This window comes from Aquarana catesbeiana, linkage group LG13 (genome assembly GCF_042186555.1).
Source record: "Aquarana catesbeiana isolate 2022-GZ linkage group LG13, ASM4218655v1, whole genome shotgun sequence".
NCBI classification, from domain to species: domain Eukaryota; kingdom Metazoa; phylum Chordata; class Amphibia; order Anura; family Ranidae; genus Aquarana; species Aquarana catesbeiana.
In genome coordinates, this window is record NC_133336.1 from 222,271,013 (window position 1) to 222,298,114 (window position 27,102).

At 50.3% G+C, this 27,102-nt stretch overlaps 1 protein-coding gene across 1 annotated transcript in view; it reads right to left on the reverse strand.

Moving 5' to 3' along the window:
- Positions 1-7,961: 7,961 nt before the first annotated feature.
- The window catches only part of LOC141116756 (methanethiol oxidase-like), a 105,390-nt gene continuing 86,249 nt past the window's right edge, over positions 7,962-27,102 (reverse strand). The window contains exons 4-12 of the mRNA XM_073609161.1: positions 25,091-25,276; positions 24,495-24,615; positions 24,186-24,368; positions 17,429-17,610; positions 16,594-16,672; positions 10,379-10,500; positions 8,958-9,050; positions 8,688-8,806; positions 7,962-8,469 (exon numbers count right to left, since the gene is read on the reverse strand). Of these exons, the coding sequence (XP_073465262.1) occupies positions 8,307-8,469; positions 8,688-8,806; positions 8,958-9,050; positions 10,379-10,500; positions 16,594-16,672; positions 17,429-17,610; positions 24,186-24,368; positions 24,495-24,615; positions 25,091-25,276 (1,248 nt within the window). The 3' untranslated portion in view covers positions 7,962-8,306. The remainder of the gene's footprint in view (positions 8,470-8,687; positions 8,807-8,957; positions 9,051-10,378; positions 10,501-16,593; positions 16,673-17,428; positions 17,611-24,185; positions 24,369-24,494; positions 24,616-25,090; positions 25,277-27,102) is intronic.

Below are 27,102 nucleotides of genomic sequence, written 5' to 3' on the forward strand. Positions count from 1 at the left end.
CCCCCTCCTTCTTCCTGTTTTCACTGACTGAGTAATGTAATGTGAGCTGACACACACAGAGCTGTGCATTCAGCAGCCTCTCTTGTGCCCCTATTGGCCAGAAGAAGAAAACCAATTAAAGGCACAGTTACAACAGCCAATGGGAGAGACTGTACTGAACTGCAGGGAGAGCTGCAATGGATGCTGGGACATGCAGTTCCCACACAAAACGGCCCCAAAGACTGGTATGTAGGGAGAAATACAAGTCCCAGCAGGCTTTGCTGACGGGAAAGTAAAAGACTCCATTTTGTGTCCTGAGGTAAAAGTCAGTGGATGGAGTGAGAGAGACACAGACGTGATCTGAGGGGCTGCTGTTACCCAAGGAGGGGATCCATCCCGCCACAGCTCCAGAGGTCGGGGTGCTGATCCTGTCACGGTTCCGGGAGTCGGACGGCGACGGACATCCAGCCTGAGAGGGATCCCGGCTATATCTCCAGGTGTTCCTGACGGCGTGGGGTGATCCCGTTACAAGGTGGCCAGTCAGTCCTTGATCCTTTGGTCGCAGGATGGGTGAGCGGGCATTTGCCCATCTTTAAAGACACGGTAGTCAGGCAACATTGCCTCACCAGTGCCCACATTTGTAGGAACACTTGCACCCTGCTGAACAGTCACTACATTCCACTTTGCCTATCAGGATACAGCTAGCATCCTACATCTCATTTTTGCCTACCAGGATAATTTCAAGTACCCCTTTGTTTATCCTGCTCAACAGGACACCAAGTGCACCAACGCCGGGCTAGCTGAAGATCCTGGATATCTCCATTGTGAGGACCCTTTCTGTTACTCTTATCAGTAATTTAGTAATTCTAGTAAACTACCTTTAACTGCTTGCTGACCGCCGGCCGTCAATTGACAGCCAGGCGGCGCAGCTCTCGTGGCGGGCGGGTGTCATATGACGGCCTCGCTTTCCCAGCCCACCAGGGGGCGCGCGTGCCGCCGTCGGCGATCGCGCGCGCCCGCCGTGTCACCGGGCACCCGGTGCGCGGGCTTGGCGGCCGCGATGTCCGCCGGGCACCCGCGATTACCGGTAACACAGCAGTACTGTGGATCTGTGTGTGTAAACACACAGATCCACGGTCCTGTCAGAGGAGAGGAGACCGATGGTGTGTTCCCAGTACAGAGGAACACCAATCGGTCTCCTCCCCTAGTGAGTCCCCTCCCCCTGCAGTTAGAATCACTCCCTAGCAAACACAGTTAACCCCTCGATCGCCCCCTAGTGTTAACCCCTTCCCTGCCTGTCACATTTATACATTAATCAATGCATTTTTATACACGGATCGCTGTATAAATGTGAATGGTCCCAAATATATGTCAAAAGTGTCCGACGTGTCCGCCGCAATATCGCAGTCACGATAAAAATCGCAGATCGCCGCCATTACTAGTAAAGAAATTAAAAAAAATAAAAATGTTATAAATCTATCCCCTATTTTGTAGACGCTCTAACTTTTGAGCATACCAATCAATATACGCTTATTGCGATTTTTTTATATATTGTACAAGAATACATATCGGCCTAAACTGAGAAAAAATTTGTTTTAAAGAAAAAAAAAATTGGATATTTATTATCGCAAAAGGTAAAAATTATTGTGTTTTTTTTTAAACTTGTCGCTCTTCTTTTGTTTTTAGCGCAAAAAATAAAAATGTGACAGCGCTGAAAGCTGAAAAATGGCCTGGGCAGGAAGGGGGCGAAAATGCCCGGTATGGAAGTGGTTAAAGAAGAACTCTCACCTTATCAATCGGCAAGATTTCTGGCTCCCAGGTGTCTTCTATACAGGTAATGAGCTGGGATTAGGAGCACTCTCTTAAAGGGATTGTTCCTTATCTCAGCTTGTTACCTGTATAAAAGAGACCTGTCCACAGAAGCAATTAATCAATCAGAATCCAATCTCTCCACCACAGGGCCATCTTAATAACATCAGGGGCCCCTGGGCAAAGTAATGCTAAGGGAACCCTACAAGCTTGCCCAATTTACACACCTCACACCTGTACGCTCTCAGCCCCCCCACACCTGTACGCTCTCAGCCCCCCCACACCTGTACGCTCTCAGCCCCCCTCACACACATGTACGCTCTCAGCCCCCCTCACACCTGTACGCTCTCAGCCCCCCTCACACCTGTACGCTCTCAGCCCCCCCTCACACCTGTACGCTCTCAGCCCCCCTCACACCTGTACGCTCTCAGCCCCCCCTCACACCTGTACGCTCTCAGCCCCCCCTCACACCTGTACGCTCTCAGCCCCCCCACACCTGTACGCTCTCAGCCCCCCACACCTGTACGCTCTCAGCCCCCCACACCTGTACGCTCTCAGCCCCCCCACACCTGTACGCTCTCAGCCCCCCCCACACACCTGTACACTCTCAGCCCCCCTCACACACCTGTACGCTCTCAGCCCCCCTCACACACCTGTACGCTCTCAGCCTCCCTCACACCTGTACGCTCTCAGCCTCCCTCACACCTGTACGCTCTCAGCCCCCCCCCTCACACCTGTACTACACTCTCAGCCCCCCTCACACACATGTACACAGACACACACATGTACACAGACACACACAACCCCCCCCCCGTTACTTGTTAGGTGGAGTTCCTTGTCCCAGCTCTTGTGCAGGACACACGAAGGGTGCATATGCTGGAATTTACCAGAGGGGGGCAGCAAAGAGCCCGATGTCAGCTCAATGTCTCTCTCACATTCCAAAATCCAGCGCAGGCACGGAGCTCTCCTGCACCCGCAACTGCCTTCTCCCCGCCAGACAGCCGGGCCCTTAGTGTATGGGCTGTACCCCTGATGGCAGCCCTGCCTGCCAGACTGCCTGTGCTCGCTAAGCCTGACTCCCTTGCCCCACTGCTTCTTCTATTTGGCTCTGATAGGCCCCCAGGTGAACCTGGGGCCCCTGGGCAGTGCCCAGGGATTCCCGCTCAGTAAGATGGCCCTGCTCCACCATGACAAAGACCAAAGGGCTGTCCAAGTGTGTCAGGGACAAGATTGTAGACCTACACAAGGCTGGAATGGGCTACAAGCCGGGCAGCTTGGTGAGAGGGTGACAACAGTTGGTGCCATTATTTGCCAATGGAAGAAACACAAAATAACTGTCAATCTCCCTCGGTCTGGGGCTCCATACAAGATCTCACCTGGAGTTTCAATGATCATGAGAATGGTGAGGAATCAGCCCAAAACTACATGGGAGAATCTTGTCAATGATCTCAGCTGGGACCATAGTCACCAAGAAAACAATTGGTAACACATTACGCCGTAAAGGACTGAAATCCTGCTGCCCCTGCAAGGTCCTCCTGCCCAAGAAATCACATGTACAGGTCCATCTGAAGTCGGCTAATTAACATCTGAATGATTCAGAGGAGAACTGGGTGAAAGTGTTGTGGTCAGATGAGACCAAAATCGAGCTCTTTGGCATCAACTCAACTCGCCGTGTTTGGAGGAGGAATGCTGCCTCTGACCCAAGAACACCATCCCCCACCATCAAACAAGGACGCCCTGTGCCTGCTGACCCCACAGATGGAGACGCCCCGTGTCTGCTGACCCCACGGATGGAGACGCCCCGTGTCTGCTGACCCCACAGATGGAGACGCCCCGTGTCTGCTGACCCCACAGATGGAGACGCCCCGTGTCTGCTGACCCCACAGATGGAGACGCCCTGTGTCTGGTGAACCCAGAGATGGAGACACCCCTGTGTCTGGTGACCCCACAGATGGAGACGCCCCGTGTCTGGTGACCCCACAGATGGGGATGCCCCGTGTCTGGTGACCCCACAGATGGGGATGCCCCGTGTCTGGTGACCCCACAGATGGAGATGCCCCGAGTCTGCTGACCCCACAGATGGAGACGCCCCGTGTCTGGTGACCCCACAGATGGGGATGCCCCGTGTCTGGTGACCCCACAGATGGGGATGCCCCGTGTCTGGTGACCCCACAGATGGGGATGCCCCGTGTCTGGTGACCCCACAGATGAGGACGCCCCGTGTCTGCTGACCCCACAGATGGGGACGCCCCGTGTCTGCTGACCCCACAGATGGGGATGCCCCGTGTCTGGTGACCCCACAGATGGGGATGCCCCGTGTCTGGTGACCCCACAGATGAGGACGCCCCATTTCTGCTGACCCCACAGATGAGGACGCCCCGTGTCTGCTGACCCCACAGATGGGGACGCCCCGTGTCCGCTGACCCCACAGATGGGGACGCCCCGTGTCCGCTGACCCCACAGATGGGGACGCCCCGTGTCCGGGGACCCCAGAGATGGAGACGCCCCATGTCTGGTGACCCCAGAGATGGAGACCCCCCGTGTCTGGTGACCCCAGAGATGGAGACGCCCCGTGTCTGGTGACCCCAGAGATGGAGACGCCCCATGTCTGGTGACCCCAGAGATGGAGACCCCCCGTGTCTGGTGACCCAGAGATGGAGACCCCCCGTGTCTGGTGACCACAGAGATGGAGACCCCCCGTGTCTGGTGACCACAGAGATGGAGACGCCCCATGACCCCCCACATCTGGTGACCCCAGAGATGGAGACCCCCCCGTGTCTGGTGACCCCAGAGATGGAGACGCCCCGCATCTGGTGACCCCACAGATGTATAGAAGTGTCTGGTGACCCCACAGAGAAGTGTCTGGCGGGTGTGATCTCCTCACACATCACCTGGCTCCTCTATGAGGTGATTTATGACCCTCAGCCCATGAGTGGGCGGGGTTTGGTGCCTCTCTGGTAGCCCCTCCCACATGGGGGAGTGCAGGGGCCGCTCTGCTCTCCCAGTGATTCCCCGTCCAGTGGCACCATTCCCGGAAATCACATGTCACAACATACAAGGAAGGTTGGTGGGCGGTAGAGTAAGGAGGCCACGCCTCTCTCTTAAACTGAAACACACCCAGTCACCAAAACACCAATCAATGGAATCAGGGGCGGGTCTACAAGTCCCAGCCTTGTCTGAGAGCCAGATAATAATAATAATACAATGTATACACTGTACTATTATCTCTATGGGGAGAACTACAAGTCCCAGCATGCCCTTTGTAGCTCTGCCCTGAACGGTGGGGATTGTAGATTGCAAGCTCTTGGGCACAGCATCTCCACAATCCCCCATATGGGGGGTCTGAGGTCACGGGATGACTCTGGGGTCACGGTTGGAGGAGGGGTCCTGGTTGCTGTGATGCTGATCCTCCGACTTCAATACCTCTCCAAATCATCCGTGTGATCAGAGGATCAGCATGACCCCCACAATACTGAGTCTGGGGTCAGAGATCATAGTGTTGAGTCTGGGGGTGGGGTCAGGGGTGGCAGTGTTGAGTCTGGGGGCGGGGTAAAAGGGTTGAGTCTGGGGGGTGGGGTCAGAGTGTTTCATCTGGGGGCGGGGTCAGAGTGTTGAGTCTGGGGGGTGGGGTCACAGTGATGAGTCTGGGGGTGGGGTCACAGTGATAAGTCTGGGGGTGGGGTCAGAGGTCACGGTGTTGAGTCTGGGGGTGGGGTCACAGTGTTGTGTCTGGGGGTGGGGTCAGAGTGTTGGGTCTGGGGGTGGGGTCATGGTGTTGAGTCTGGGGGCGGGGTCAGAGTGTTGAGTCTGGGGGCGGGGTCAGAGTGTTGAGTCTGGGGGCGGGGTCAGAGTGTTGAGTCTGGGGGTGGGGTCAGAGTGTTTAGTCTGGGGGTGGGGTCACAGTAATGAGTCTGGGGGTGGGGTCAGAGGTCAGAGTGTTGAGTCTGGGGGTGGGGTCAGAGGCGGACTGTTTTGTACACACATGGCATCCATTGGCCCTTCTGGAAGATTTTTGGTTCTGCTCAGCCGTTCTCGGGGTTCAGCCAGGAGGGTGACCTCACTTTTCTCCAGTCTGCATTGACAACACAGCTCAGTCACTGCCCCGCCCCCAGCCTCCTTATTGGACTAGAGTAGAGAGGTCACTGAGTTCCCTCCTCCCAGGGATAGGCTGATAGCCCCGCCCCCTCCCAGCAGGAAGCCAGTAGAAGGGAAGGATCGCACACTTCTATTAGATGATTTTTGGATCATTCTGTAAATATGGATTCTAAAGGATTATTTCTGCCCGGAGTTCCCCTTTAACCACATGTGGAGGCTCTTGGGGGGGGGCTGATTGAGCAAACCTTGTTGGGGGGGGCGGGGTCTGAATCCAATTGGCCAATCAGGTTTGCACAGAAGCTTCACAGCCAGCATGCAAGCCGCCATCATCGCACAGTACAAGAGCTCAATATCATCCACTGGGGAGCCAGATTCAGCAGAACTTTCACGTTGCTCCCAACCAGCAATCTCTCGCTGTGGCATCCCCTGCTGGATAGGGGGCGGAGCTGAGAACACAGCGGTCATTCAGGTGGAGATTTGGGGCTCAGTCAGAGGATAATGGTGACACTAAAGAGGAGGGGGGTTAACTATCCATCATACCTCTTGTTTATTCTGAGTTTTCTCTGTAGCAAAATTCCAAGCGCCCCCCCCCCCGTGTTCCTTCAATTCCTGTTCTAGTGACACGACAGGAAGTGAGAGAGGATCTCCCTAATGGGGGACACAACAATAACAAAAAACAGAGAGCTTCTGCTCCGTCATCTGATTGCAGATCCCCAGGCGATACGAGGCTCCACCCAGGTGAGAAGCCTCAGGTTGGAGCTGTCTCCTTCTAGATACAAGCCAAGCTTCTTCAGCTTCACTGCAAGTGACTTCCTGGAGGGGGCAGGAAGCCCAAGACTCAGCTTCCATCCAAGGCTTCTCACAGTCGAGGACGGCTTCACATTTAATGGGGGTGGAGTTTGCCTTGTCTCAGTCGTGGGTGAAATAACCCGATGTTGCTGTAAGGAGGCGGGGCCAGGCCTGGCAGCCACTCCACCCAGATGTGATATTTGTGGGCGGAGCCCCAGCGGAGGACAAGGAGTCCATATCTCGTGGGGGGTCTGATTGGTGAATATTTCCTGGGTTGTGTTCTCAGCTCCACCCACACTTTATGAAATCACCCAGCCCAGGAAAGTGGGAACCCCTCAAAAAAGGAGGATATCATGCGGGTGGAGCTGGGAACTCACTAGACATGTGCGGTTTTTCAGAATTGAAATTCTGACACATTTTTTGTTATATGTATCCAAATTTCGGAATTACAATAGTAACAAATTTAAACTAATCTGAACGAAATTCGAATCCTTTTCGAATTCAAATTTCCGAAGAGAATAAAATGGAGTAGAAAATAAAAGGAATAGAATAGAAAAAAATATAATACAATAGAGTAAAACAGAACAGAAAATAAAAGAATAGAATAGAAAATAATGAAATAGAATAAAAAAAATAGAAAGAATATAACCATCTCCTGAAATGTGGATTTCAAATAGAATAGAAAATAAAAGAATATAACCATTTTCCAAAATTCAAATAGAATAAATCTGAATAGAATAGAAAAGAAGAAGAATAGAGTAAAACAAAACAGAATAGAAAATAAAAGAATAGAAAAAAAACATAGAATAGGAAAAAAAGGGGATAGAATAAAGGAAAATAGAATAAAATAGAAAACAAAGGAATAGAATAAAATAGAAGAAATATAACCATTTTCCAAAATGTTAATAAAATAAATTCAAACAGAAAAGAATAGAATAGTAAGAATATACCCGTTTTACGAAATTCTAATTTTGAATAGAATAAATTGTATTTAGAATGGAATTCAATTAGAAAAATGTGAAATCGATTTGAATAAATAAAATAAAACCTGAAAATTAAACAAATTTACCTTAATTAATTTATGTAAAAAACGAATCAAAACAAAATTATTTTGTTCTGCACATGTCAGGAACTCAACCAGTACAGTCCTCCAGAAACAGAAGGAACTGTCATGGCGGGTTAACTGTCCAGCATCATTCAAAGCTCTGAACTGTCAGTTGTGGGCGGAGTGACTCTCAGCAGTCACAGGAACATTGTGCGAGTGTAATGAAGAGACGACAGGCAGAGGACGCAGTGACTCGGTGACGCTCAGTTCTGGGCGGAGCAGCTCTTTAATAATCAGACACAGAAAACAAATCCTCATTGGTCAAGAGGTAGCAGCGTAGGCATTGTGGGTGGAGCAATCACTCTATGATGTCATAATGGGGGGAGCAGATCATCTCTTACATCTTCTCATTATAGGGATGGAAGCAGCAGAACATGGACTTATACCCGGGACATGTGGATTGATGGGGACTCCCTCCCACTAGACTCCACCTATAACTGACATGTGACTTGAGTTAAGAGGGGGGGTGGCTAGATCCAGATGGTGGTGGGGGGGGTTAGATTTAGATGTTGGGGGAGGGGTTTGGGTGTTAGATCCAGATGTCGGAGGTGCAGTCTCCTCCCTCATAGCGGCACTCGTGGGCGAGAGCGGGACCATCCGGCTCCTTCCCGAAATCCACCAGGAAGTTCTCATTGATGGAGAGTCCTCCCTTCTCTGTATCCACATCAATCTGCATCATGACGGCGCCTTCCCTGGGGGGGAGATGAGAGGTCAGAGGGAGAAAAGGAGGCAAGGGAGAGAAAGGCCAGGAAGTGGGAATGGGTGGGACAGAGGACAGGACATGGGAAAGGGGTGGGACAGAGTAGAAGACAAGGAGGGGCAGGGGTGGGACAGAGGAGCCCGGTCCCACCCGAGGGGAAGGGGTAAGGAGGGAGGAGGAGGGGTGGGACAGAGGAGCCCGGTCACTCACTTGATCATGTCCGGGTAGAACTGTTTGTCCCAGGCGCTGTACAGCGAGGTGGTGGCGTAGAGCCTCTTCCCGTCCAGGCTGAGTTGGATCATATGAGGTCCCCCCAGAATCTTCCTCCCCTGCACACATTTACTAAGCATTACCCGGGGAACGTTCACATATCAGAATATAGATAATATGATACAGTGAACTTTACAGCGGAGGAAGAAGAGAGGGGTCACTATCCCCCCCCCCATACAGGCACTTGGGGGTACAATAAGGGGCGCTCACCTTGATGAATACTGGATCCGGCTGACCTTTTAGCTCCTGATCTTCCAGCACTTTCACTGCACCGCCCTTGAGAATGCTGCCAGCTAGAAATATCTGGAGGAAAAAAAAAATATATGAGATGACAAAATGTTGGACAGACACATGAGATCTCAGCATCACATCTTTCTATCTTTTTATTTTTCCTTTGTTGTAGTAAGTTCCACAACTTTACTGCCTTTACTGTGAAGAACCCTTCATATACCACTCTTACTGTAAAGTACCCTTCTCATACAACTCTTGCAGTGAAAAGCCTTTCCCATACCACCCTTGATGCAAATAATTCTTCCCACATCACTCTTACTGTAAAGAGCCCTTCCCATACCACTATCACTGTAAACAGCCCTCCTGTACTGCTCTTACCATGAAGAACCCCTCCCATACTAAAAGTGAAATCTCTGTTCCTCCTGATACAGAAAGTGAGACTAAATCCTCCCACCGGGGGGACACAGGCACCAATGAAAACCCAGAAGAGACTCCACAAAGCCCTACCCATACCGCTCTTAATACAAAGAATTCATGACATGCTTGCTCTTACTGTAAAGAACCCTCCCCCCTACTGAAGGTGAAAACTCCTTCAAGACAGGGGTTGCTAAGCATTACCCGGGGAACATTCACATATCAGAATATAGATAATATGATACAGTGAACTTTACAGCGGAGGAAGAAGAGAGGGGTCACTATCCCCCCATACAGGCACTGGGGGGTACAATAAGGGGCGCTCACCTCAATGGATCCTGGATCTGGCTGATCTTTTAGCTCCGGATCTTCCAGCACTTTCACTGCACCGCCCTTGAGAATGCTGCCAGCTAGAAATATCTGGAGAAAAAAAAATATATGAGATGACAAAATGTTGGACAGACACATGAGATCTCAGCATCACATCTTTCTATGGTTTTATAATTTTCCTTTGTTGTAGTAAGTTCCACAACTTTACTGCCTTTACTGTGAAGAACCCTTCATATACCACTCTTACTGTAAAGTATCCTTCTCCTACAACTCTTGCAGTGAAAAGCCCTTCCCATACCACCCTTGATGCAAATAATTCTTCCCACATCACTCTAACTGTAAAGAGCCCTTCCCATACCACTATCACTGTAAACAGCCCTCTTGTACTGCTCTTACCATGAAGAACCCCTTCCATACTAAAAGTGAAATCTCTGTTCCTCAGGATACAGAAAGTAAGACTAAATCCTCCCACTGGGGACACAGGCACCAATGAAAACCCAGCAGAGACTCCACAAAGCCCCACCCATACCGCTCTTAATACAAAGAATTCATGACATGCTTGCTCTTACTGTGAAGAACCCTCCCCCCCTACTGAAGGTGAAAACTCCTTCAAGACAGCGGTTGCCAAGACCCAGAAATGGGAGGGGGTCACTCACCTGCCCCACCAGTTTGGGGTGACACGGGTCGGTGATGTCATACTGCCGGATGTCGCCGTGCACCCAATTACAGAAGTACAGGAAGCGATCGTCCAGAGAAATCAGGATATCCGTGATGAGCCCTGAGAAGAGGGAGGACAGAAATGACTACAACTCCTTCCCCCATCCTCCGAGTGTACAGGCTCCTCCCCCTGGACAAATCCTCCCTCCATCCTCTGGGTGTATAGGCTCCTCCCCCTGGACTAAAATCCTCCCTCCATCCTCCGGGTGTACAGGCTCCTCCCCGTGGACTAAAATCCTCCGAGTGTACAGGCTCCTCCCCCTGGACTAAAATCCTCCCTCCATTCTCTGGGTGTACAAGCTCCTCCCCCTGGACTAAAATCCTCCCTCCATCCTCCGGGTGTACAGGCTCCTCCCCCTGGACTGAAATCCTCCCTCCATCCTCCGGGTGTACAGGCTCCTTCCCCTGAACTCAAATCCTCCCTCCATCCTCCGGGTGCACAGGCTCCTCCCCCTGGACTAAAATCCTCCCTCCATCCTCCGGGTGTACAGGCTCCTCCCCCTGGACTGATCTCCTCCCTCCATTCTCCGAGTGTACCGGCTCCTCCCCCTGGACTAAAATCCTCCCTCCGTCCTCCGGGTGTACTGTCGAGAAGTGCCCGGGTTGAACTGTGCATGCGCCGTACGGAACAGCACAACAGCTGATTTTACGATCAGCTGTTGTGACGGCGCATGTGCACAATAGCCGACAGAATCATTTTTTCTGTCAGATTGTGCCCCGGGCTCCCGTGGCGAGTTCATGGCAGTGAGGGGCAGATTTATAAATGATGCAAAACGAAAGAAACAGAAAATTAAATAGAACAGAAATGAAAGGAATTGAGAAAAAAACAACAATAGAATAAAATAAAAAAATTTGAATAGAATAGAAGATAAAGGAATATAATAAAAAGAAGCATAGAAAAAAGAATAGAATAAAAAATAGAAAATAAGGGAGTGGGATAAAAAATAAATAAATTATTAAAAATAGAATTTAAAAAAAAAGGAAATTAAAAGGAAAAATAGATTATAAATGAAAAGGAATGGGAAAAAAATTGAATTATTATTATACAGGATTTATATAGCGCCAACAGTTTGCGCAGCACTTAACAAAATGAAGGCAGACATTACCATTACATTACAATTTGGTACAAGAGGAATCAGAGGGCCCTGATCACTAGAGCTTACAATCTAGGAGGGGGGTCAATTGATACAAAAGGTAATAGCTGTGGGGGATGAGCTGATGGAGGAAGTAAAACAGTGTATTAGTTAGAAGCAGCATAGGCTTCTTTATAGAGAAGGGTTTTCAGGGATCGTCTAAAGATGGATAGATTAGGGGACAGTCGGACAGATTGGGGGTAGGGAGTTCCAAAGGATGGGAGAAGCTCTGGAGAAATCCTGGAGGTGGATATGGGAGGAGGTGACGAGGGAGCTAGAGAGCAGGAGGTCTTGGGAGGACCGAAGAGAGCGGCTTGGTTGGTATTTTGGGACTGGGTTAGTGATATAGCTGGGGGGCCGAGTTGTGGACGGCTTTGTAAACTATTGTTAGTACTTTGAATTTTATTCGTTGGGTGAGTGGAAGCCAGTGGAGGGATTGGCAGAGAGGGGTGGAGGAGACACTGAATGGTTGGTAAGGTGGATGAGTCTTGCAGCGGCATTCATTATGGACTGAAGGGGGGATAGTCTATGTAAAGGTAATCCGATGAGGAGGGAGTTGCTGTAGTCGAGGCGAGAGATGATCAGGGAGTGAATTAGAAGCTTGGTGGTGTCATTGGTTAAAAGGGGGCTTCTTCTGGAGATGTTGCAGAGGCTGAGGCGGCATGATGTGGACAGGAGTTGGATGTGGGCCTGAAAGGACAGTTCAGAGTCTAGGGTTACCTCTAGCACCCTGGCATGTGGGGACGGACTGATAGATGTGCCATTGACCTTGACAAAGAAGTCAGGGGAAGGGGCACGTGGGGGAGGAAATATTATGAGCTCGGTTTTAGATAGATTCAGTTTGAGGAAGGGGTGTGACATCCAGGTTGATAGGTCTATTAGTAAATCAGTGATGTGTGAGGAGACTGATGGGGTGGAGCTGAGGGGTAGAGAGATAGATTTGGGTGTCATCGGCATATAAATGGTGGTTGACCCAGAGCAGATGTGTAGATCGACAATAGTAGAGGTCCAAGAACAGAACCTTGGGGGGAACCCAACGGTAAGAGGAGTTGCAGAGCAGGAAGTAGAGTTGTAAGTGTCACTGAAGGTGCGGTGAGATAGGCAAGATTTGAACCAATGGAGAGCGCAGCCATGGATACCAAGCAAATTGAGTTTTTTTGAGGAGGAGAGGGTTGGCGATTTTATATTGGCTGAAATCATGCTGTGACTTAGTCTTATGTCAAAGACGCTCAAGAGCACGGCTACGTTTTTGAGGCCTCCGGTATTGTCTGTCTGCCAGGGTTGTAGCGGTCGGAGCCTGATTCTGTCCGTAGTGACGGGGGAGGGGGGGGGGGCCAAGGTATCCAGGGTGGATGACAGTGAACTGTTGTAGATAGAAGTGGCCAGGTTGGGGCAGGACAAGGATGAGATTTTGGCATAGAGACAATATGTAGCAGAAAGAAGAAGAAGAGCAGGGTTAAGGTGGCGAAGGTTTCTACGGGTAATAGTTTGGTAGTTGGAAGGCAAGGAGGTGGAAGATAAGGAGAGAGTGAAACTATTAAGGTGGTTGATCAGAGAGAGGAAAATGAATGTTTGAGAGGTTGTGTGAAGTGCATAGGTAGGGAAATATAAGGTCAAGGCAGTTGCCAACAGTCCCGATTTTCCCGGGACAATCCCAATTTTGGGACCCTCATCCCAATTTAAGCTTGTCCCGATTATTTTCCCGGGATTTTTCTTTTGTCCCGGGAAAATCAGGAATGTTTTTGGCTAAAAACGGCAGCGGCTACACAAAAATGGCTGCCGCCACGAGTGTTGCTTCCCCTTGTGTTCAGTGCAGAGGGGCGGCCTCTCTCTTCAGTGTACAAATAGAAAATACTATTATACACTGAAGCCTTTTGGCTGCAGGGATTGGCGACCCCTCCCCGGTCTCCACTGAACAAAAGGAAGTGATCAGCCTCTACCCGCCGCCGTGTGTCTGACGAGCAGGGACACTGATGGAAGGACCGGGGCTCCGCTGGCTGGGGACACTGAAGGTCCTGGCTCCCCCCTTTCACAAGGCTCCCTTTGGAAGACTCCCCAGACCCCCAGCTTGGCCTAGGTTGACCCCACATCCTCACGCACCGCAGGTACCATCTTCTGGACACGGCTCTGCTGGGTATTGTAGTGTAGTGTAGTGGTAATCACTGTAGTGTAGTGGTCAATGTAGTGTGTAGTGGACAGGTAGGTCAATGTACTGGTCAGTATATTAATCAGGTAGGTAAGTGTAATGGTCAGTCTAGGAGTCATGTAGGTCAGCGTAGTGGATAGGTAGGTCAATGTAGTGGTCAGTGTAGGAATCAGGCTAGTAAGTACTATTGTAGGAAGGGACTCGGGGAGTTCTAAAAGTCCATAGGTTAGGGGGCGCAAATTTCTTGCCTTGCACCAGGCGCTGACAACCCACGCTACGCCACTGCTGCTGGGGGCACCTGGATGCAAGGACGGACTCTGCTGGGGGGCACCTGGATGCAAGGACGGACTCTGCTGGGGGGCACCTGGATGCAAGGACGGACTCTGCTGGGGGGCACCTGATGGCATCTGGTGGCAGGCGACATGGCAGGTGACACGCTCAGGGCTTCCACTGATTCTGCATTAAGGTGAGTTGAATGATTTCATTTTATATTACAATGTAATAATAGAAATAACACGCATGGTGTCGGGATGATTGAAGCGATAACCCCAGGTGTTTGGAGTATCTTTATCTGCTGATTTGTTAAACTTTCTGGAATACACAGATTTCTATTGTGGTGTAGGATCTGGGGCTGCTGTCCTTTCTTTCTTTCTTTCTCCCTCCATCCCTTATTCATCTCAGACTCTAACCACACACCCTTTTGAGCCACGCCCATTTAAGCCACGTCCACTATTTCGCATAAACCACGGCCATATTTCGTAAAATTTTTTTTACAATGTTTTCAACTATGTGAGTAGAAGCGCTTGTCCATTGTTTTAGGTCAAAAGGAGGTTAGGTTCAGAAATTTTGAAGTAGCTGGAGTGTTAAGATTAACCAAGAATGATTGTTGGAATTTCAGAAGAGAGCAAGTAGGGTAGCCAGGCAGAGAAGTCATCAAGGAAGCTTGATACCGGTCCAGGAGGCCGATAGATCACAGCAACTCTCAACGAAACTGGAGAAAACAGACGAATACTGTGAGCTTCAAATGGAGGAGAGGGACAGAGAGGGGGGGGTGGATTAAGAACCTGAAAAGTGCTTTGAGGGGGATAGGAGGATTCCAACGCCACCTCCTTTCCGTCCACTAGGCCTGGGAGAGCGAGTCCACAGGAGGCCACCATGGGAGAGGGCAGGAGGAGAAGCAAGGTCAGATTCTTGAATCCAGGTCTCCGTAATTGCAAATAGGTTGAAGGAGTTTGTGATAAATAGGTCGCGGATGGTGGTAAGTTTGTTGCAAACAGAGCGGGCATTCCAAAGGGCACAGGAGAAGGGGAGGCTGGTTCTAGGCAGAAGAGGAATAGAAATGAGATTGTGTAGATTGCGGCTGCTGTCAGAGGATAGGGGTTGCCAGGTATGTTGGCCAAAAAGGTAAAATGATGGCGGTCCAGGATTTGGGGAGATATCTCCAGACATTAGGAGATGCAGAAGGGTGAGAGAGGCGATACAGTAGTGTGACTTATGTGGGGGGGGGGGGGGGGGGGGGAATAATCAGACTCAGTGTCCTGGAGGTTTTATTGGTATGTGGGTCCAGAAACCCCTTGGCTATGCATCCCCTAGAGAAGGCCTAAATGTATACTGAGTGGGGTGGGGGTATTATTGCCAATTAAACTAACAGAACAAAACTTCTCACACCAAAAGGCAGACTACAAGACACAGCAGGGGGGAGGGGGGGGGGGGTCACGGCTTTAAAGATAAGAACAGCTCATAATTTTAGGTATAGACAATAAGAAAGCAAAATCAACATCACAGTGATATGGACAGAGGTAAAGAATTTGTAGGCAGCCTAGATTACCATTGAAGCACAATTAAAAACAGCGAAGCAGTTGCAGTTAAAAGTTGGAACTTGAAGGCAGCAAAGATTACCTGTGGAGGGATGGAGAATAAAATATAATCTTTTGAAATTTTGAATAGAATATAATTAAAAAAAAAAAAAAAAAAAAAAAGGAGAATAGAGTAAAACAGAACAGAAAATAAATAAAAAGGAGAATAGAAAATAAGGGAATAGTATAGAAAAGAACAGAAAAAAATAGAATAGAAATTACAGGAATGGAAAAAAATAGAAACCTGAAAATTCGAATTTTGAATATAACAGGAGAAAATAAAAGAATATATATATATATATATATATATATATATATATATATATATATATATATATAAAAAAAAAAACACAATAGAAAGAATAGAACTGTCCTCTGAAATTTGAATTTTCAAATAGAAAAAGTTTGAATGGCGATTAGAATTTTCTGGATTTGGTTGAATCTAAATCGGTTTGACCGACCCTCCTACTGCCCGATTCCCCCGACCGCCCGCAAACTAACATTACACCTCTGTGCTTCTCTATGCAATGCAGGCAGATCAATAGCTGGTGGGAGGGGCTTCCTCAGTGCATCACAGCACTTCTTTTAAAAGCCCTGGGAGGAGTTCTGCAAATATCAAAATGCCTTGGATGGTCGGGTGTCAGTCTGGGAGGAGTGGGCGTTCCTAGGGCGTTCCCTGTATTTGCATAGGTAACGCCCACATGTGATGTTGAGCCTCCATGATCGAAAGAACTGATGAAAGGGGGGTGGGGCCAGGTACGGTGGAATAGTTGATGCTGGACGTCCTTCAGCCAGGTAAGGGGGCGGGGCTCTATCTGACTTGCTGCAGCTTCTAATGCACATTGTGAGAAGCTCGGAGTGTGCAGTGAAATCAGAGGAAGACATTTTATTCCTGTAGAGGAGCCGGTACAGCCGGAAGGAAGGAAAAAAAACACTATGTCCTTATGGCAGCAGCTGGGGGGGGGGGGGGGGGCGGAGCTATTCTCTCACCCAATCAGGGTCATCATACAGCCACTCACCCGGCATCTCTGGCAGCGCCCAGCCCTCCACCTTCTTATGTAGCACCTGGATGACCTTCTCAGCCGCCCATTTTCCATCCTGTAGGGGTAAAAAAAAAAAAAAAAAAAACAAAAAACCTATTATGGCTCAATAAAAAGGAAGAGAAAAAAAAAAAAAAAAAAAAAAAAAGGGGGAAAAAGGGGGGGGGGGGTCCTCCGCAGTACACCTTTTCCACCACAAGATGTCCTCAGTCTTCCAAATGGCCAATATTATTCAACCCGCCCCCTCGGAGCTCCTCTCTCCGTCACTCTGCTCTCTCCTCCTAGCAGCATTATCTTTGTTAGCACTAGAGCAGAACGGATTGGTTCTATGTGCTGCATCTCCCTCCCCCAGTCTGAACTCTGCTGTACTTTATAAGGTAGATACCAGGTCACATTCAGGGGGACACCACTTGTATTTTTAGGTTTGTATAAATTTGCTTCACCAATTAATTATAAATTGCTATACCGTAGTTTCTCTTCCTTGCAACCAAGGCAACGGTATACAGTCTCTACACAGACATGGCAGCATGCTCGTCCCCCTGCTCCTATACCTGGCCTATTACATGAAATATGTCACCCCGGTAATGCTGCCCTCAGGTCACCTCGGGGGTCGGGTCATGTGATCACGCCCATGTGTATAGGTTTCAGCAGGTGTGTGGGCGTGGCCTATTCCAGGATCTACAGAACAGATGCAGGTAAGAGTCTGCAGGAAAGTTTGCCAACAACCCGCCACTCCACAAAGCCGACCTGCAGAAGATTCTCCCCCCCCCCCTCAATAAAAAACATTGAGCCCCCATCCCCCACAGCTGCTTACCGCCGTCTTGTAGAAGCGGAAGATGGAGGAGCCGAGCGCACAGCCGACGAATCCCTGCGCAGCGTCCGGGTTGTGCAGAAATCGGATCGCCAGAGGAATTAGTCCGTCCACCCCCAGGTCCAACGTCTGTATGCGGGTGTGCTTCGTCCAATCCCACACGTGGAGACTCTGACCGTAGTGTCCTAGTATAGAGCAAGAAGGTGATTGGAGGAGCAAAGGTCACATGACTGGGGGGGTGATTGGAGTATAATAGAAGGACAGAGGGGGGATTGGGGTATAATAGAAGGACAGAGGGGTGATTGGGGTATAATAGAAGGACAGAGGGGGGATTGGGGTATAATAGAAGGACAGAGGGAGGATTGGAGTATAATAGAAGGACAGAGGGAGGATTGGGGTATAATAGAGGGACAGAGGGAGGATTGGGGTATAATAGAAGGACAGAGGGGAGGATTGGGATATAATAGAAGGACAGAGGGAGGACTGGAGTATAATAGAGGGACAGAGGGAGGATTGGGGTATAATAGAGGGACAGAGGGAGGATTGGGGTATAATAGAAGGACAGAGGGAGGATTGGGGTATAATAGAAGGACAGAGGGGAGGATTGGGGTATAATAGAAGGACAGAGGGAGGATTGGGGTATAATAGAAGGACAGAGGGAGGATTGGGGTATAATAGAAGGACAGAGGGAGGATTGGGGTATAATAGAAGGACAGAGGGGAGGATTGGAGTATAATAGAAGGACAGAGGGGGGATTGGGGTATAATAGAAGGACAGAGGGGAGATTGGGGTATAATAGAAGGACAGAGGGAGGATTGGGGTATAATAGAAGGACAGAGGGAGGATTGGGGTATAATAGAAGGACAGAGGGGAGGATTGGAGTATAATAGAAGGACAGAGGGGGGATTGGGGTATAATAGAAGGACAGAGGGGGGATTGGGGTATAATAGAAGGACAGAGGGGGGATTGGGGTATAATAGAAGGACAGAGGGGGGATTGGGGTATAATAGAAGGACAGAGGGAGGGATTGGGGTATAATAGAAGGACAGAGGGAGGGATTGGGGTATAATAGAAGGACAGAGGGAGGATTGGGGTATAATAGAAGGACAGAGGGAGGATTGGAGTATAATAGAAGGACAGAGGGAGGATTGGGGTATAATAGAAGGACAGAAGGGGGATTGGGGTATAATAGAAGGACAGAGGGAGGATTGGGGTATAATAGAGGGACAGAGGGAGGATTGGGGTATAATAGAAGGACAGAGGGGAGGATTGGGATATAATAGAAGGACAGAGGGGAGGATTGGGATATAATAGAAGGACAGAGGGGGGATTGGGGTATAATAGAGGGAGGATTGGGGTATAATAGAAGGACAGAGGGAGGATTGGGGTATAATAGAAGGACAGAGGGGGGATTGGGGTATAATAGAAGGACAGAGGGGGGATTGGGGTATAATAGAAGGACAGAGGGGGGATTGGAGTATAATAGAAGGACAGAGGGGGGATTGGAGTATAATAGAAGGACAGAGGGAGGATTGGGGTATAATAGAGGGACAGAGGGAGGATTGGGGTATAATAGAAGGACAGAGGGGGGATTGGGGTATAATAGAAGGACAGAGGGAGGATTGGAGTATAATAGAAGGACAGAGGGGGGATTGGGGTATAATAGAAGGACAGAGGGGAGGATTGGGGTATAATAGAAGGACAGAGGGAGGATTGGGGTATAATAGAAGGACAGAGGGGGGATTGGGGTATAATAGAAGGACAGAGGGAGGATTGGAGTATAATAGAAGGACAGAGGGGGGATTAGGGTATAATAGAAGAAGATAGGGGGGATTGGGGTATAATAGTGTAGCATGTTTAGGCAGGGTTGCTCTTAAATTTACCTGCCAGGTATAGTTGCCTTGGCTAATTGTTAGGGATCAACTGATTTCACCCGAAGTCTGGAATTGTTGCACTTCTCTCTTCTGTCATCTGGTGACATTAGATAAAATAAGGGCATTGCAAGGACAGATTAGGGATAGATGGGGTATCTCAGCCAATGGGCAGGGATCTTCTTGGGTCCCTTGGCCTGCTGGGACAACCTATTCATTTGGGTGAGGTCAGGTGATCGGCTGTCTGGGTGGACGTGTGTCGTCCGCCCGGGGCTGCTAGGCCAGAGATTGGGCCTATCCCGGGAACATCTGGCTGCTTGGCTGTCGGAGGGCCTATCCAGAAGCAGGAGAGCAGCGCACGGTTGGGACTGCAGTTCAACCAGAAGTGACAGTTCTGTCGGTCGGAGAACCTGTCTTGGTCAGAGGTAGAGGGGAAGCTGTCCCCATTAAAGGGACCAACCACCTTATTACCAGGGAACACTGAGTAGTTGAAGCAGGTACCGGAGCAGTATTCTCACCAATCGGGGACGGTGAAGAATTGGGAAACTTCAGCAGGTGTCAAGCCAGGGACTGAGCAGGCCAGCGGAGGCGACGCTTGAAGAGTATCTGAGTGCCAAGCTAGAGACCCAGTAGGGATGATACTCAGTGAGAACGTTGGAAGAGCTCAGGAGATCCAGTGGCTGTGGATCGGCAAGTCTAGTGAGGAGAGACTGGGAACTCAGTGGAGTGAAGATCTACAAGAAGGGATTTTAGAAGAAGTACAGAAATTGTAATAATATTGTTGCCATAGAAGACAGCGATCCTACTCATGCAGACGTGGTGACCTGCTGGGTACCTTTCCCTGCATGGCTGTCTTCCTTTAGAAGTGTCGGAGTCGTCTGCTAATTACCATCGCAACTACTTAAGGGTGTCCTGGCCCTAAATCCTCTCTCCCACAGTTCTGTCCAAGAGAAAATAAATCTCTTTGTATTCAAAAAGTGTCTGGCGCCCATGAATCTACCTTACATTACACCCACCATGACTTGTAACCCACTCTACACAGAAGGATGTCAGCTGTCCAACTCTGGAGGTTCTCAGACCAAAATGGCCCCCAAGACCTTGCTACATTTTTGCACCCGTGGGGAAAAGGCGTTATCCTCGCAGCAGTCGCCCATAGCAACCGGCTACAGCTCCATCGGGATTTCGTCTGGCTCCGTGGGACAGTGGCAAGTAACATCTATACTTCTCATAGACTGTTTTATTATGCATCCCATCACCAGAGTCGTGCAGGAAGCTGCTATCCCTGTCTTAACGACTGCCCCAGGACCCAGCGCTCCGGTCATGGCCCTCGAGGCCGCAGTCGGGCCCATCTGCTTGCTTTGATGTCTGAGCCACCGGGGAAAAAAAAAAAAAAAAGTACCGGAGTCCGGTAATCCTGCAAGGGGTCAAAGCTGTGTGCCTGTAGGGGAGGTGATACCTGTGGCCATTGAGGGAGACAACACGGTTGTGCCAGTTAAAGCCAGTGCCAAGCGCAACTACCTCCCAGCCGAAGAGTGCTCCACCATAACAAATTCAGAAATCCCCTCTGATGGATTATCTGAATTGTTTTCGGACACTTTATCTTGGACGGGGAAGTGGAGTGACAGTGATGAGAAGCAAATGTGTGACAGAGGAGGAGGAGGATGTAGTTCCCTCCGCTACTGCCGCTAGCGTAAAAATCAAGCTCTCTGCCAATGCAGCTCCATTGGTATGCATTACTAGATCTTTTGAGGAGGATTGATGGGCTTGATGGGTCCCCAAGGCTCACCACACCAAGCAAACGCCAGTGAATAAGTCTGATTGCAAGCCAGATGTTGTTGCTGGGTACCCAGTTCAGCGTGCTCCAGACGCACAGGTCCTACCTGGGTATGGAGACCCTAAGACCCTGCCCAGGCTGTCCAAGGTGCAGCGAATCATCATAAAAGAAAGTGGCTGAGGAATATGGGTACCTGTATCCCTACATACCGGTTCATCTAGTGGAGGAAATTCTTGTTAAAGAGACCCAATAGGTAGATGAAGCTGTGCGCAGTTTCCTCCAGATCTTTCTACAGGTAGAATTTCCGAAGCGGTCACCGAAAGTTGCTGAGAGGTACGTTTCAGTGTTGCACACCTGGGGTTATGGCCGTAAAAATTAATCTGGACAGTGTGATTATCCGCAAGCCAGACAAAAAGGACACTAAACACGTTGTTACTACGGTAACTACAAAAAGGAGAAAATTTGAAGTTGCCAGATGAAAGTACGTCTGTTCACTAAACTTTGTGGATTACAAATATGTGCTGTGTGAAGTGAAGGACACTATGCTGGAAGCCACTTCATTTCTGCACAAAATTGTTGCCAGTGGAGAACATTCCTGCTGGCTGTACTGCTGAGCTTGTGCTGGACTGAATGCTGCTGATAGATACAGGGAGTGCCCACTTGAGTCATGCTGGCTAGTGCTCTGAAAGTTGTCAGTGTGCCTCCCTCTGAAAAGCAATCTGCTGATGTGACATTCAGCAAGTTTGTTCCTCAACTAAAAAGGAAGTCTTCCTCAGTTCCCGGCTGTCATGTGGACAGACTGAGGCTACTATTGTAAGGGGACCTGCGGTCCCTTGCGGTCCCTTGCATCAAGGCCTGGCTGCCTATTGCCAGAATGCAGCTGTGCCCTTGTCCCCGCAGATACCCTTAAAGAAGAAGGGAAACTGCTGGGAAATATTGTTCACAATCAAGTGAAAATTTTGATGGACTGTGATACATCAAGGAGACTGGGGTATTTAGCTAGTCAGGTAGAATGAGCTTTGGCAAAGGGTCCAATTCTTACCGTCCATGTAAGTAATGGACTAACCCACACATCAGAACGGTTTCTAGTGTTGGTCACCAGATGGCATGAGCGGGGCTGACCTGAGTGAACCTCTATTCATTTTAGGAGTATTTGATAGAACATTCTAAGGAAGGTTTCTTTAGATCAATGGAAAGGGGGTGGCATTCTCCACTTCCATATGTATATGGTTCAGATCTATTATAGAGTGTATTTACACTGCTATGCTGTCCTTGGCTAAGGACAAGTAACAATTACTTAATCACTCATGTACATATTGCACTATGTTATTATAGGGATAGGATGCATTTGCATTACTGTTTATTTCTCTCTTTCAGGTGTTCTTGCACCGTTGTGGCTTCCTTGGACAAGGAGAGACCGTGATCCAACATGGATGATAATGCTAAATATTCATGCTCTCTTTATTACTGTACATATTAGATAGTTAAGATAGGAGATTAAGGATGATACTCCCCCTTAAGTAGTTGGGTGGTACACCACACATTAAACTGTATATATAATTCCTGTTATCTACCCTGTGTGAACTGCCATTCCCTCATGCATGTTTATTTTCTGATATATGCTATGTGCACTACTTGTTATTATTCCTTTCCTCTTTCCCCACCTATCACAGTTTTTGCCAGGACATTCGCTCTCAGGCTTGAGAGCTCAAATTATTTTTTTTTGCAAACTCCGAGATGTAGTTTTGTAGGCAGGGGGGAGGATGTAGCACCCTGATGTTTAGGTTGCTCTTAAATTTACCTGCCAGGTATAGTTGCCTTGGCTAATTGCTAGGGATCAATTGATTTCACCCTCAGTCTGGAATTGTTGCACTTCTCTCTTCTGTCGCTAGGTGGCCGGGTACCTGGTGACATTGGATAAGACAAGGGCATTGCAAGGACAGATTAGGAATAGATGAGGCATCTCAGCCAATGGGCATGGATCTTCTTGGGTTCCTTGGCCTGCAGGGAGAGCCTATTTATTTGGGTGAGGTCAGGTGATCGGGGTTCTGTGCCATCTGGACAGCTATCTGGGTGAGCGTGTGTTGTGCTGCCCCGGGCTGCTAGGCCGGAGCCTGGGGCCTATCCCGGGGACATCTGGCTGCTAGGCTGTCTGAAGGCCTACCCAGAAGAAAGAAAGCAGTGCACGGTTGGGACTGCGGCTTGAAGTCCAACCATAAGTGACGGTTCTGTCGGCCGAAGAACTTGTCATGGTTAGAGGTAGAGGGGAAGCTGTCGCCATTAAGGGGTCAACCCCCTCATTACCAGGGACCGCAGTGAGTAGTTGAAGCAAGTACCGGAGCAGTATTCTCACCAACCAGGGATGGTGAAGAATTGGGAAACTTCAGCAGGTGTCAAGCCAGGGACCCAGTCAGTGGAGGTGACGCTTGCAGAGCAGCCTTGTGTGCCAAGCCAGGCACAGAGTAGGCCAGCGGGTTGAGGCTTGAGGAAGATACTCAATGAGAAGGTTGGAAGAGCTCAGGAGATCCTGTGGCAGTGGATCAGCAAGTCTAGTGAGGAGAGACTGGGAGCTCAGTGGAGTGAAGATCTACAAGAAGTGATTGTAGAGGAAGTACAGAAGTTCATTACAACTTGTGTTAGAAGCAGTTATAAGACTGTTGCCATAGGAGACAGCAATACACATACATACAGACGTGGTATCCTGCTGGGTGCCCTTCCCTGCATGACTGTCTACCTGTAGAAGCCTCGGAGTCTGCCACTTAACATTGCAACTACTAAAGGGTGTCCTGGCCCTAAACCCCTCTCCCACAGTTCTGTTCAAGAGAAAATAAATCTCTCTGCAGTCAATAAGTGTCTGGCGCCTATAAATCTACCTTGCATTGCACCCGCCATGCCTTGTAACCCACTCTACACAGAAGGATTTTAGCTGTCCCTAACTCTGGGAGGTTCTCATTAGACTAAAGGGGCCCCGGGACTTTGCTACAATAGAAGGACAGAGGGAGGATTGGGGTATAATAGAGGGACGGGGTGTGGGGTAGTAATGGATGAATTTGGCTCCCAGTAGTCCCATTTTGTGCTGATCTTTGCCCCTTTTACCCTTCTGCACTCCTCTTACCCACTTTCACATCCTCTATGTTGAACCCTTTGGTGAAGATCTTCGGCGCTCCCATCTCGGAGCTAATCATGACGTTGTGGCGCGGTTGGTACCAGAAGTCAAAGCCGAAAGGCGTAGCATTGCCCTCCACCTCCCAGTTCCCCTTCACCTCGAACGTCTCTCCATCCAGCAGCATGAAGCTTCCTGAGATACAGAAATTGGTTAACGTTATCCTCATGGAAAGGTCAATAAGACTTTTAAAAAGACAAGAAATGCTCCGGGCCAAAAATAAAACCCGGAGGCCCGCCGGGCGTAGAAGATGGCGCTCACCTTTGCCGTTCCCGGCGGTGTCCCCCAGAGCACTGATCATGACCTCTCCACTGCCCAGGCAGTGCGAGGTGTGCAGGTAACCCAAGCCGCATTTCTTGTGGACCTCCTCCGGCTCCACCACCTGTAGAGAGGAGAATCCCGGTCAGGTCACAGCCGGACAGTACAGGGACAGGGTAATCCAGCCCAAGGATGCAGAATTGCACCCCCCATCCCCCACTAATAATACATGCCGTACAATGGGTGTACCACCCTGTGTCCATTTTTGCTTCACTGCACCCAGTGCAACCTCCCCTCTTGTCCACCCCTTGTCCCGGCCCTGTATTCAGGCACATACATGGGAGCTGCCCAGCCAGTCCTGAGAATTACACAGCTCTGCCAGCCTCCCGACCTGACCTCGCTCTACTGCTGTTATGCAATCAAAACCTGAGAACTTTCCCCAATCTGGCTTTTTGAAGTCCGTCTTCTGGGCCCCCCGATTGCCGGGAGCTTCCCCTGATTCTCTTCTACACCGATGAGGTCACCCCCCCCCTATCAGCATGTTCCCTTCTCTCAGTCCAAGAGCTGCTGACCAGATGAACTGATTGGAGGGTGCCCACCTTGTGGATGCGGGGGGCCCGGCGGTCAGTGCACACGTCCACCACGTAGATGCGGGAGGAGATGAAAGAGGGGAGGATGAGCTTGTCCCGGACTTTGGTGACGTCCCCGAAGCAGCTGCTGCAGGTGTTCCAGCCAGAGTGGTGGAGCTCATCGTTCAGGTTGGGCATCGGCAGGCGGTGGATGACCTGGAAGGAGGAGCAGGAGAGTCATAGCTGGTATCTGGAACCTCACCTGTAGGATACCTGCCTGTCTGTACCCACCCACTTACCCTAGTGAGCACCTGGCTGCACCCTTCACCAGGTGAGCACCCGGCTGTACCCACCAACTTCCCCAGGGGGGCACCCGGCTGTACTCACCCCCTTCCTCCCATGAAGAGCTTTCTATACCCACCTACTTACCCTGGTGAGCATCTGTCTGTACCCACCCCTTTACCTGGTGACCACGTATGTAGCCTCTCTATAGTGAGCACCCATCTGTACCCTCCCCCTTCCTATAGTGAGCACCCGGCTGTACCCACCCACTTACCCTGCTGACCACCTGGCTGTACCCTGCCCCCTTCCCCAGGGGGGGCCCCCGGCTGTACCCTGCCCCCTTCCCCAGGGGGGCGCCCCCGGCTGTACCCTGCCCCCTTCCCCAGGGGGGGGGGCCCCGGCTGCACCCTGCCCCCTTCCCCAGGGGGGGGGGCCCCGGCTGCACCCTGCCCCCTTCCCCAGGGGGAGGGGCCCCGGCTGTACCCTGCCCCCTTCCCCAGGGGGGGGGCCCCCGGCTGTACCTCGCCCCCTTCCCCAGGGGGGGGGGCCCCCGGCTGTACCTCGCCCCCTTCCCCAGGGGGGGGGCCCCCGGCTGTACCTCGCCCCCTTCCCCAGGGGGGGGCCCCCGGCTGTACCTCGCCCCCTTCCCCAGGGGGGGGGCCCCCGGCTGTACCTCGCCCCCTTCCCCAGGGGGGGGGCCCCCGGCTGTACCTCGCCCCCTTCCCCAGGGGGGGGCCCCCCGGCTGTACCTTGCCCCCTTCCCCAGGGGGGGCCCCCGGCTGTACCTTGCCCCCTTCCCCAGGGGGGGCCCCCGGCTGTACCCTGCCCCCCTTCCCCGGGGGGGGGGGGGACACCTATCTATACCTGCCCCCTTCCCTTATTGAGCACCTCTCTGTACCTGCCCCCCATCCCCCATGAGCAAATGTCTGTACTTGCCGATTTCCCCCACTAAACACCGGTCACAGCCATTCCCTGCCGCACAAATCTCAATGTTGTGTTTGCCAAAAAATATCAGAAAATTCCAACCCACACTCCACCTGTAACCAAAATATACCTTTTGGGTGGGACGGCCCTTCATTAGTCATGAATGCAGTTTCAGGACCCTCCCCCGAGGAACAAACATGCTATGAAATTCATGAGCCTCACCTTGGAGTAATAGGGAGATTTGGGGTCCACATCCACCGTGGCTAGGTAGTCAGGCTTGTTGATGCCGGTGTTGCTGTAGGTGCAGGGGACGTAGATCAGCTCCTCTCTGGGGCCTGTACAGGACAGACATGGTGAGTGGTGGGATACAGGGGGCCACACAAGCTAGGGGCCACAGATATCCCTGGGTCATAAAAGGAGGTTCAACTTCTTATTCTTGGTGGGAGCAAACAGGAACATAATTTGTTTCTACCCAGCAAATGCTGCAGAATTTAGAACTGCCTGAATCTGAGCTGCTTCAAGATTCAGCAGGCCCTTTCACAGTGCCTCTGAGTGAGGCAGCAGCCTCTGTTCACATCTTTCCTCTCTTACCTACAGAGGGCAGAGCTGAAACCGGGGAACACCCAGCAAAGAGGACCTGTCACATATTCAAAATATCTACATACATAATATCCTGCAGCTGTACTCTGATTCTTCCACCCCCACATCGCCCCTGGGCTCACAGCAAGCCTACCTTTCATGGCATCCAGAGGAGACTTGTATCCGGGTCCACATGATCCACACTTAGTAGCTGGAAAGCAATAATCAACAAGAATTGGTCACAAGATCCCCCCATA